Source organism: Telmatherina bonti (genome assembly GCF_933228915.1).
Source record: "Telmatherina bonti genome assembly, chromosome: 7".
NCBI lineage: Eukaryota > Metazoa > Chordata > Actinopteri > Atheriniformes > Telmatherinidae > Telmatherina > Telmatherina bonti.
Window position 1 is genome coordinate 25,099,963 of NC_136625.1, and position 13,224 is coordinate 25,113,186.

At 41.6% G+C, this 13,224-nt stretch overlaps 1 protein-coding gene across 1 annotated transcript in view; it reads left to right on the plus strand.

Annotated features, from left to right (window-relative positions):
* Positions 1–733: 733 nt before the first annotated feature.
* The window catches only part of LOC306758807 (potassium/sodium hyperpolarization-activated cyclic nucleotide-gated channel 2), a gene marked incomplete at both ends in the record, with an annotated part of 31,071 nt that continues 18,580 nt past the window's right edge, over positions 734–13,224 (plus strand). Inside the window, 3 exons of the mRNA XM_079244209.1 lie at positions 734–1,929; positions 4,057–4,480; positions 6,482–6,643. Coding sequence (XP_079100335.1) covers positions 734–1,929; positions 4,057–4,480; positions 6,482–6,643 — 1,782 coding nt within the window. The remainder of the gene's footprint in view (positions 1,930–4,056; positions 4,481–6,481; positions 6,644–13,224) is intronic.

Consider the following 13,224-nt stretch of genomic DNA (forward strand, 5'->3'; position numbering starts at 1 on the left):
TGACCAGTAAGAAAACACTAAGGATCGTTTGTTATAATAACCATTAACTAACAAAACCTAATTCTGATTGCACGGATAAGTACACAGATGTAACTTATATGTCAGTACATATTCCACAAAAGAGAGATGAACCTACACTGTAGAGCTGTTGCTTCTTCTTGTATTTTTTGTTTTTATTGCATTTAAAATGATACCAGAAAGTAGAGAAGCTTGTGGGACATTTCGTCTCAAATGTGTTTCTGCTCTGAGGCCACTAGAGAGAGCTAAACCCAAGCTGAGGGTACATTAATCAAAGCAGATCGTCATTGTTAAGGCACCTTCTAAAGCATATGATTTTTTAAAATCCTCATTATTACAAAGCAATTATAGTTTTGATGTGTGGACTTGCCAGCCTATGTTTGATGTTAGCAGGCTATGTGTTGAGACTGAGAGTTTTTATCCCGGCAGATTGACTTAAAAATTCAAGCTGGAGGTCATCATTCAGACGCATCTTGAACTGAATTTAGAGTTGCCCAAACCATTATCTTCATCACATTAGATGCAATCAAGGACTCCGTAAGTTTGATGTTTAAGCATCTCTGACACAATGACAGAGAATAAGTGCAATAGTTTGCAAGTAAGTCACGTCCACCCCTCCCTCTCTTTATCCTTCCTTTCTCTCTCCCTTCCCCTCTCATTCTCCCCCCTCTCTCTGATTGGCTTTCTTGGGAGATAATTGGAGGCAAAATTTGATATGCTCAATGTCATGGAGAGGAATGAGATCTCACCGGCGGCTGCTGCCACCATGAAAAAGAAGGCGGTGGTCGGCAGTGGATGCAGCCACATCAGCGCACCCAAGACTGTCGCATCCAAATGCCCAAGAAGCGACAGCGTGCAGAACTGTCTGGGCCCCGCTTCTCCCGGCGCTTCTGGTGGTAAGCAGCACGGTGTAAGCAGCAACCTTATGATGGACGACACCGAGGACGGCGAAGAAGAGTCCAAGTTTCAGTATCCGCGGTTGCGCCGAACCGGGGGGAGCGGCGGCGGCGGCGGAGGTGGAGGAGGAGGAGGAGGCAGAGGCAGTATCAGGATGAAGAACTTTACGCCAGAAGGGGGAGCCGCGTCCTCGGCTTCCAGGAGAAACTCCAGCAAGGAGCCCTGCCTTACGCACCTAGAGGACGTTCCTGCCGCCTCACGGCCCACTGCTGCCTCCAGAGCAACCGAGACACCCTGTCCGGGCGATGGTGCCCAACACAGCGAGACCAGCAGAACGTTTGGGGCGGAGGCGTCTGCTTCTGCGGCCGCGGTAGAGGTTTTAAACGCGACAGTGGGTGATGGTTGCAACGGCGTCGCTCCAATTTCCAGCATGAAATGCAACAAAAACGGAGAATGCAGGAGGGACTCGGGTACCGGGAGCTTGCGCTCAATAATCTCCAAGCAGGAGAAGCAGACAGCGGGGTCGGGAAGACCCGAGGACGGAGGGGGTGCCAAACGAGGAGCCTGTAACTCGACAACCGCCAGTATGGACGGCTCGATCACACCAGTTGGATCCTTGACCGGGGGGCAAGGAGGAGAGAGCGCAAACCCCGGCGCCACCCCCTCGTCCAGCGGTGTCCCAGAGAAAAAAGACTCCAAGGTGTCCTTCTCTAACGCGCCGAGCCGGAAAGCTTCATCCTCACTGCACGGGCAGACTCAGACTCAGACCCAGCAGCCAAGGAACTCTGTCACTTTCCAGAAGCCGGAGGATGGACCGCCAATTGTGCCCGCCGAGGATGCGGAACCTCGAGGCAGCCAAGCCAGCTTCATGCAGCGGCAATTTAGTAGTATGCTGCAGCCTGGAGTTAACAAATTCTCCTTACGCATGTATGGTAGTCAAAAAGCAGTGGAAAGGGAGCAGGAGAGGGTAAAATCAGCTGGAAATTGGATTATCCATCCCTATAGTGATTTCAGGTAAGAGATGGGGCTGCCATTAGTTAAACGGTGGAAGTCACGAGAGGCCCGTAAGGGTCCTCGTTGTCATCTACAACTTACTTTACAGTGAGCAGCAGAGACAATGTGACTATGGAAACACATGCGGCATTATTGTTCAGGGCCACTGGCTGCTGATTTTTCATTCAGTTCCACATGATTACGTCTGCAGATCATTAAAGGGATGCATTATATTTAGCTGCCAGTAACACCCTTCTCTCAAAACAACCTGTTGTCAAGCAAATACACTTAAGCAAAGAGTGTCCTTTCAAGGTTGCAAACAAATCCTACTCTAGTCCACACAGTAGCATGTCTGGGGGGTGCTCAACAAAGCAGGCCTGCTATTTCATCTCGACTTTTCGTTGCTTGACGCTCAGATTTATCAAAGAGGACAACGCTCCGCTGCAATTAGGACGCATGTAAAATGCCATTTAAAAAGAAATCTGCCTGATCATTTCCGTAGTGTCTCCTCTGCGACAAGTGCCGTGCTGACGGGATGTGGGCTATGTGCGCGTATGCGATGTACTCAGTAATGGAATGTCACCTTGAGCCAAGTGTGCGAAAACCTCAACCATGCTCACTGGAGACATGTACGCCTGTACGACTCTCCTGTTTCCTGTATCCTGTCCTAGGATGCGCTCTTTTTATCGCTGAGCAAGAGCAGATAACCCAGCTGGACAGCCAGCAGCTATTTTGTCATTCAAACATTTAGGGAAACCCACGAGAAGAAAACGCTCATCGTGACTACAGCTTGTCTGTGAGCCTTTTATTTGTCATCCATCGCGCGCTGAATTGTATTTGGGTTGGAACAAATCAAAGGTTTCACTGTCAGCTGAACTGGTTGGTTTCAGAACCAACCCCCCCCCCCCCCCCCCCCCCCCCCGTTACTCTCTCTCTTCCAGCGCCATTAATGTTTGGCCCACTTGTATCAGTGGATCACAAAAAGCCATAGTGGAGACATTTCCTCACAGCTGGGGTGTAATTGACGAGAGGTCACTTATGAGACCCTTACTTATCAGCAAACTCCCACACGAGGAGAGTTGCTCTTCTCTGATGCACCACTAACGCAGCAAAGTTGAATGCAAATATTATAATCGTAGCTGCTATTGTTGTTGCCGTGCAGCGGAGGAGTCAGAGTTTGTTGCATAAGTCACAGTGTAATGACTCAGCGCCGCACCTGTCCTGCAGAGCTTCCTCTGACAGACTCAAAGCTCACTTTTATCTCCCTTCCAATCAAATAAACTGTGAGCGGGCAGACAGTGGTCTTTATAGTGGTCTCCCTGCTGACCGACAGTCCCATGTATATGCTGAGGACTTCAAATGAAACCATACAACTATTTATTTCAGGTGCTCCACCATTTTCATGGTGACTAACACTACTTGTATGTCTCTCTTGTTTTCTGTTTTTTCCTGTTTGAAAACACACCAAATAAATTGAACTTTATTCATGAAGTATTTATAAAATTCATTATGTCTGTCTTCTAAGACCCTAAACAATAAGAATAGGCAATGCCAGTAACATATAAGGTTAAAGGAAGCAACATGTAACTTTCAGTCTTAGACCTGCAATTTGAAATTAGCCTGAAGAGCAAATTCAGAAAAAAAGTAATACAATAATAAAAAATTATTATTATTATTATTATTTATTATTATTATTATTATTATTATTATTATTATTATTATTATTATTATTATTATTATTATTATTATTATTAATAATAATAATAATAATAATAAAAGCTTACTTTTACTCTTAGGTTAAAAGTAATAAACAGTGGAATATGACATTAGATTAATTGAGCTGAATTATAAAATTAACGAAAGAACACCCCCCCAAAAACAAACAAACAAACAAAAAACAACACAACAGGAAATGCTGTTTACAAGTCATGCTGATCTATAATGCTTTGTCATTAATCTTTGCATGCTCAGACAGGAAAACTGTAACCCCTGCACTGTGTACACTTTTCTATCTTTGGTAAGAAAGTCTCTTGTGCCTGTCAGCTTTCCATAGCAACTACCCTCTTATCTGACTCTCTTTTTACTTCCCCTCCTCCTCCCTTTTTTCCCCTCTTGTACACCACACACACCCATGCTCACGTCTGCTAGGTTCTACTGGGATTTTACAATGCTGCTGTTTATGGTGGGCAACCTGATCATCATCCCTGTGGGCATCACCTTCTTTAAGGATGAAACCACAACACCCTGGATAATCTTCAATGTGGTGTCCGATACCTTCTTCCTCATGGACCTGGTGCTCAACTTTCGCACTGGAATCATCATAGAGGACAACTCAGACATCATTTTGGACCCTCAAACCATAAAGAAAAAGTACTTAAAAACTTGGTTCATTGTAGACTTTATCTCCTCCATCCCAGTGGATTATATATTCCTTATAGTGGAGAAAGGGATAGACTCAGAAGTGTACAAGACGGCTCGGGCCCTGAGGATTGTCCGCTTTACCAAGATCCTAAGTCTTCTGAGGCTGTTGAGGCTCTCCAGATTAATACGCTATATTCACCAATGGGAAGAGGTAAGAACACACATTTCCTACCCTTCCCTCACCAATTACAGTGCTTACTAATAATACAACTCATAAGGAAGATCCAGTGTATGTAATTGACAATAAAAGGTCACTGATTTGCTTTCAACATGCTGGAATTGGCTATCGTCCAAACCAACAATCTGTTTCTCTGTATGCTTCAAGTAACCTGTTCTCCTTCATCTGGAGGCTCAGTATTGATATTCTTATCTACCACCTGCTGAGAAACAAATAATATAATGTCAGCAGGATATGTGAACATTAACAAACTTTGTACTCTAATTACTGATATTGTCACACAACCTCCTCACCTCCCTGTCTTGCTGTCTGACCCGGCAGTCTCACAGGTGGCATTAGGCAGTTTAATAAGCAGCCCATTATCAGGGCAAACATAGTTAATCAATTAAGGCACCAGAGGAGGAGTAGGCGAGGTGGAGGATAATGATAATATGCAGCAATGGGGGGCAATTGACTATCATTATACAATATAAATCAGAAACTGATAACGATTTACTGGGAAGCATGGGTGATCAAGGGAAACCTATGAAATTCTAATGTGTTGACTGAATTTAGTTTATGGAGGAGATTTCCTGTTGTACTGAATTTCTCTAAAATGATTCTTTTTTTTTTTTTTTTTGTAAAAAGTGAAAAATGCTTCTGGGTAGAGCATCAGTCTTTCATTGCCACCTCAGCTTTTACATACTCTGTGATGTATGCACTCCTCAGACTATGTCCTCACTTGATGGAGAACAGCCCGGGACACAAGACACCCAGTGATGTCATGAGATCACTCAACTTTTCGTTTATGCCGGTATTGCCTGCCTGGTGTTGGCATTTTGCAGCAGTGAACAGCGCAGTGGGGCTTGGCTGCTCACTTGACCTTTGGATAATTGGATTTCTGAAGATATGATGTGATATGCACACATACACACACAGTGATGCATGATGGGACGTGATACTTGGCATGCATGTAGAATAAGGAAAGATGAGATGAGGATTAAGACAGTGGCATAGGCAGGAAGTGCCCATGTCAAATACGGATTCTTCGTCATCATTGGTCACAGGGAAGAGTGTTAGCGATGGAGCTGTCCATTGTGCTGAACACCCCCAGCAGCCAGAACAGCACAAAACATACAATATTCTTCCCATCATCCATCCTCAGTGAAAAATTATGATCCCATGCTTTATTTTGTCAGTTACTGACTGATAGAAAGTGACAGTGAAAACTCTATAAAGGTTAAAGCTGCATTTAGAAAGATCAGCGCATGTGATTCATGTCCAGTCTCATTCTTCATCATTCCCATCACAGAGTATCACTTCTTCCTCAGCTGCACAGAGTAAGAAGTGACCCACTTCTTGATCCTTTATAGCAGACTTCATCAGACTGTCATATGTGTTTTTGTTGTGAGGAACACTGTTATTTGTACACATTTACACCTTTTACAGATGATTATGGCTTTAAATGGTTAAGCAGCATTACAGTGAGGTTTCTTCGGGTCAGTCAGGCAATAGATGTAAGGAACTGTCCATTGGCTGAGAATGATTGATGTGTGAGACGACACAGACTATCAGTTGTTCAGTATCATGATGGTTCCCGTCCATCACGCTGTGTGTGTGATTGTGTGTATGTCTATGTGATGGTGAATCTCTCTATGTTGTTAGTGCATCTTTTTGCCTGTAGGCTTGCGTGAGTGTAACACGCATGTGACCGGGCCTTGTGCGTGTTTGAGTCGCTGACTGATGTCATGTATCTCTGTGTGAACACTGTGTTGCCCTCTCCTGCTGGGTTTACTTAGGGAATGATCGGACATTGCCTCCTCTACTCATTAATAAAAAATGTTCATGATTCAGAGGAGCAGAGTTGGATCCACTTCTTCCACTTATTAATAAAATGTTGATTCACTGCTTAAGGAATATTCAAGCTCCAACATGCACTTCATGCTCATTTGTCTCAGTTTGAACTCCTCATCCTGTCTCATGATCTCTGTCCAGATCTTCCATATGACCTATGACCTGGCCAGTGCAGTGATGCGGATCTTCAACCTGATTGGTATGATGCTGCTGCTGTGTCACTGGGATGGCTGCCTACAGTTCCTGGTTCCCATGCTGCAGGACTTCCCCTCAGACTGCTGGGTGTCCCTTAACAAGATGGAGGTATGTTTGGGAGATTCAGATCTTAGCTACATATACAGATGGGTGACAAACAAAAGGAAAAGCTCACCTTAAGAGTCTTTCTGTAAGAGAAAGGTGCTGTTTGAAACATGCTGAGCCACCACATGCTACAAGAAAAACTTAAATCTGCTTTGGCAAGGATTCTGTAAATCTGTGCAACTCTGCTGGAGGTAGGCTACTGTACACCCCTCTTTTATAAGATATTCCCTTTTTTTCATGTTTTGAGGATGGTGGTGGAGGGTGCTGTGTAATACATCAGACAAAATCTCCCATAGCTGTTCAACTGGGTTGAGCTTTAGTCTCTTTGAAGGCTATAGCATATGATTCACATAATGTTCAAACTCATCAGCCATACAGTGATTCCTTGTGCCCTAAGGAAAGGGGGGGCTGTCAACTTGAAAGAGACCATTCCCATCAAGATGCCAATGTTTTATCGCAGAATAAAGACAATCACTCAGAGCAACTTTGTACTTTTGCAATGACTTTGTCCTCTAAGCACACAAACACCAAATCTATATTAACAAAGTGCCTCCATAGCATGATAGAGCCACTAGATTTTCTCTCTGGAAAGGTAAAATGTTCAGTTTTCTGCTTATCTTAGGGTGCTTTGCATCATCCCAGCATGCTTCCCTCATTTACATCTTTTCTTTGCATTTTGGTACCTCCCAGTGAGGATCTAATGATGAGAAGCATGCAAGGAGGAGCTGTGGCTACCAAGAAGTCTGTCTACTGGATGAAAAACCCATTATTCAGTGCATCAAAGTCCTTTTCACTGTCAGAAGCAAGCTGTTCTCTGAATGTGGGGGTATGTTCTGCTGTACTTTGGATAGAAAACTTCTGATTTTCCTTATATTATTCATTAATTTTCTGAAACAGCTCAATCCAAATAAGGGTCGCGGGGGAGCTGTAGCCTATCCCAGCAGCCTTCGGGCGAGAGGCAGGGTACACTCTGGACAGGTCGGCAGTCCATTGCGGGGTGCTTGTACTATTGTCAGTATCAAAAAGGTGTAGTTCATGATCAGAATTTCTCAGAAGAACAGCTGTTTCCTTTCTCAAAGAGAATAGTTTGTTTTGATAGTGATTGTGGATTTCACATATTTTCATACAATACCATGTATTTATACATCATGTCACTGATGAAAGATTTTAGTATATGATACACAGTGTAGGATGTTTCCTCGTAAACTCAGTGTGACTGGAACGGCCTCTATAATGGCAAAGGGAGAAATGATTGGGAATCACTGGTGGAGAGATGATGCAAGGAAGCATAAGTTGTCTTCATGAAAGGCACCCACAGAGTGTGGCACACATGCGTGATATGATCAGATGACTCATCTGGAGATCTGTAGATCAGTGTTTATGGTTCTTGCGCCACTGAACTCAGAAATGTACATTCATTTTCATAATGAGGGTTTGTGCACTGCATCCTCACTGTTATAACCATCTTGAAGTGTTTGTTAATGGACTGTCCCTGTTTGCAAGTCTGATCCTGCACTGGCAGGCTCAAAAATCTAAAGAGTGGTCACTCTTTCATTCATTTTCTGTTTTTTTTAGATAAAATAGTTCTCTGATGTAGTGTCCATATATCACTATCCTTAAATATGGGTCACTGAACACAATTTCTGACTCCCTTTATGTTTCTTCCAAAAATATACACTGTTATTACTGAAACTCCTGCAGGCTTATTGAAGATACAGTCATTCAAACAATGAACTTTGACCTTAAAAGAACTATTTGCCCTGTTGATACAAAGTCAACCCGACCTGCTCAGCATTATTATGTATGCCACCGAACATGAAGGGATGTTATTTTCTTATTGTACCATGCAGTGCACCTGTGCAGAAGCATCACAACTGACTGCATTTATTTACAAGTCCAGTTGGGTTTTCCTTAAATTTGTCTCCCATTTGTGTCACCCCACACCTGGATTTCCATCATTCATTTTGAGTTGACTGGAAAATTGCTAGCTGAGGAACTGGGGAATCAACAGAAATAGTAGAGTAAATGTTACAGCAGAGTGACCACAATAAAACCTTTCTTATTTCGTTACTGCAACATAAAATCACATTTCATAGGGTTGTTTTCAGAGGAAAAGCCACAAATTACTTTAGAATGTGACATTATTATTTGAGTGTGAAGCAAGATTCTGGGAAATGGACTTACATACTTATATATGTACTTATATAGCACTTGTCTGGTTATTCTGACCACTCAAACTGCTTTATGTCACAGTCGACCATTCACACACACACACACACACACACACACACACTCTTATACCTTGATAGGCACATGGGGGCCAGTGCAGGTTTCAGTGTCTTGCCCAAAGGCACTAAGACATGTAGTCAGGTGTAGCCTCGAATCAATCCTGCAACTTTCTTGTTGAAAGACGACCGAGCTACAGCCACACAAGCCAATTTTCAAATGAATTTCTGTTTATAGGTACTTGCGTGCATGTAAAATATAGTTATACAGGGCCCTTTGTCATCACAGAGGAAGCTGTGTGAAGTCTGATAAATGTCAAGTGATGGTACTTGAAGTTACCAGATATCGGTCTTGCGCTCTCAGCTCTGCTTGAGTCAAACCATGAAGAGATGTGTGTGGCTACTAGCATAGCATAGCACATCTAAACTGTTGTTTGCAGTATGAGTAATATGGCCAGTAGTGGTAAAGCTTTTAATACTATCCATCTGCTGAAAATCTAACATTATGCTGTACCAGTGTAACTGAGTTTTATTTTATGTTTTTTTTAGATTACATTGTTTTAAATTAGTATTTAATTGATTTATAACACAGAAACACTTATTACGTTTAAAAATGAGTATTTCTCTGAAATGGATTAAAAAGAAAACTTTTACATCTCTGTCTTCTTTAGCAGTGTTCAGTCTGTGTGCCAGACCCAGAAAACAAGTAAAAGTTTCCAGTTAGGGAGCAATTCAACAGAAATTTGAGAGCACACCTCTAGTTTCTTCTGTACCTCCTCTTCAACACGGTGGGATGATGAGAGAGAAGATAAAAGGGGGAAACAGAGGGAAGGGGGGGCGGGGGCGGTGTGACCAGGCAGCTGGGCTCTTTGTCACCATGTCTCTCTCAGAGAGATAAAAGCTGGTTGTTTATAGGTTGGTTTGTCAGCCCTGCCTTTTTCTGAGAAAGGAAGAGCAGAGCAACCAGAGCACAAGGCAGAGATCCAGTCTGGCTTTGAAACAGACTGGGTCCCGCTCCCAGACATTGCCTGGACTGTGCATGACTCCCCTTAAATTTAAGATTTGAAGTGTTTTTGGATGCAAGCATTGACTCTTGTTTTTTATGGCTGTACAAAAGTAATTTAGCTTAATACACGTCCTTTATGTCATGTTGGTGAGAGGAAAGAGATCACTTTTTGTTTAATGTGTCAGAGTATTCTTGTGAAGTATTGATTTGGATTTGCAGATTATTCAGAAAACAAGGCAGCAGCAAAGTCAATGAGACACAGTGAACAACTTAAATGAATTGAACAGGAATGCAACTACTTTGTCGTTGTTTGATTGTTTCGCAGCAACTATACTGGTAGGATTGGCCGGTGCGGTTCGTTGTGAAACAACCATACACAGTTGATTATAACAGATTTCTCTAAAAATCGGCTGAATAATCATTTGAATAATCGATTCATCAACAACTGGTTGTGTTTGGTAAAAAAAAACAACTTGCAGATTTTTTTCAGGATGTCAGTATTGATAAAGCAGTAATTCTGAGTGTCATGTTTGTCGTAAAATAGGTAAATAATAGCTGATGATCATCTCAGGACAAGAAGATTACATTTTTACTATGGTGGCTTAATGAATGAGTTGTCAAAGTCGGAAAGTTAAAGCAGTGACACCTATAAAATGACAAAAGAAAATATTTAATACTTATTTATCTTCGAAGCACTTATGCAAGTGGAGGTCTGTCCATTGTAGCCAAGGCTCTCTCTGTATGTAGGCGATCTCTAAGGCGATATATAAACTATGTCTATAAATACTGTAACTACATTGTTAACATTGTTACCTACATTACTAAGCTATACTCCTGTAAAAAAAAAAAACAAAAAAAAACCCCACTCTAAATCCTAGTAACCTTTAAACTAAAAGCCCGTTTCATTTCTCTAGTTCAATCTTTTAATAATTTGCAGTTTTTTTTCTGTTTGTCCCCTCATGGGGCACATTTTCTTAATCACAAGTCAGAATAACGTAATGTAAAATATTATGTTATTTTAGGATCTGAGAAAGATTAATTAATTAATTCATTCATTATTCCAACCGCTAGAAGGGTCGAGGGGAAGCTATTCCAGCAGGCTTTGAGCAAAAGACAGGGTACATCCTGGAGGGCTCACCAGTCCATCACAGGGTCACACAGAGACAAACAATCACTTACGCTCACACCTATGGGCAATTTAGATGAAACAATTAACCTCATACCACATGGACAGTGGGAGGAAGCCATAGTACCCAGAGAGAACCCACACATGCACAGGGAGAACATACAAACTCCACAGTCTCCTTGCCCCAGTCAAGAATCAAACCAGTGACCTCTTGCTGTGAGGCCTAAGTGCTAACCACTATGCCACCATGCAACCTGATCTGAGAAACTTTTTTTTTTTTTTTTAGATTTTCACTTTTCTTTCTTTCAATTTTTTGGCAGATTATCAGCTAACCCTTTTAATAAACATAACCAAATATAACATTATATACACATAAAATTTAACAATTACAAAATTAACCAATAGAAAGAATAATAATCAGTAGAGATGCCTTGTGTGACTGTAGTAAAATACAGCTAAGTTCAATTAGTTAATTTGTCTTACTTTAATGTTACATAGAAAAATTGTGACCTTCTTTACTAAGTATTCAATGTGTAATTCAACAATAGCCTCAACAAAAGTTTAATATCACTGCTTTTTTAAACAGTGCTCAGGATACAGCTGGAGTTTGAACTCCAGGATGATGAATTTTGGGGTTGACAGGTCACTGACTCCTCCAGTTTTCTCCATGCCAAATAATCAAAGACAGTTAATCTCCAGAGAGCCATCACTTTCAATAGAAAGGGCTGCTTTAGCACAGCACTGACTGTATACAGCCACTTGAGACCACCCCCCTATTGAGCGGCTGACAACTTGTAACATTAGCCATTGTGTTGGAGCCAGGCCATCCATCAAGTCTTGCACCCTACAGTGGCTCTGGAAGTGTGGGGCCTACAGGCAGAACCCATGGAGGGCGTTGAGAACGCTCTAACTCTGAATGACATCCACCAATATGTAATTGGATTCTGTCAAACTTGTACTACTTCAGGGAACAGGTGTACCCCAACTTCCATCCCTGTTTTTAATTTAAGTTATTTTTAGAAGCTGTTTTACACAACTTTATCTGCCTTGAAGTTAATAGCAGTGATAGAGAGCTGCAAAAGCCCTGCTGTGTAACAGAGGCAAAGTGGTAGTAACAATGATGGCAGCACTGACAGACGCAAGGTGTATAGATCCAACTGTATAATTACAACTATGTTTACACCCATTCCTTTCTATATCCACATCACAGAGATGTCTCTTTCCCATTATTCCCCACTGCCATCAGCAGAAGTGGGCTTTGCACTACAGTGGTCTGCTTAAGCCAATAATCACTATGTATTGTGCTAAATTGCTTTATTTACTCAGAGCAATTAGTCCAACCAAACATTATTATAGATTTGCTGCAGGACATTGCAGATTTGATTTAACACATCCATTTGGCCATTAACAACATATAGACCTGAAAAGTGAAAGCTACTGGCTGATTCTTGTAGATGGACCAGAAGGAAAGGTGGTATTAGTTTACACAGCGAGGAAAGACTGTCTAAAGATGTGACTGTTTCCGACCTATAAAATAATTGTTTTTGCTCTGAGCTGAGTTGACTGATGTCCTACAGAAAAAAGAAAGTGTCATTTATACATGGATACGATGAAAGGACCAGCAAAAGCACATTGATTTTAACTGGTTCCTAATCACAAAGTATGCTACATCTATTTCACTGATACTTAAAGATCATAATACTGTCCAAGAATGTTTTTCTATCTATGATAAATATAATTATCCAGTGACACTGCTTGTTCCATCCATAAATGTTTTTTATGCGGTTCAACCAAGCTGTAGCTGTATTACTTCGAGAAATTACTTGATACTTAATGGGACCATGCAAATCACAGACTAGAGTTTGTGGTGAAACTGCTGATATCCACTAAGAAGTGCAACAAAGGCACGAATTCTTCTAAAATTACATACATTACACAACATGAGTTTTTTGACCTTAAAATGAACTGTTGTTCTGTGGCTGCTCTGTACTCCACACTCAGAATAAATACATTTCACTTTCCGCATTGCATGCTGTAAAGAGACAACACACTCTGAGACAGATGAGCGTAAAGAGGGCAGAAAACAGAACTGACTGTTCAATTAACTAAGAGTAATCTTTGATAACTAAACCATTGACTGTTTAACCTTGCCAGCACAGACATTTTGTGACATGTACTGATTATTTTTATGAAGTATCTTTGATTGCACAGCTTATCAGTCATACCT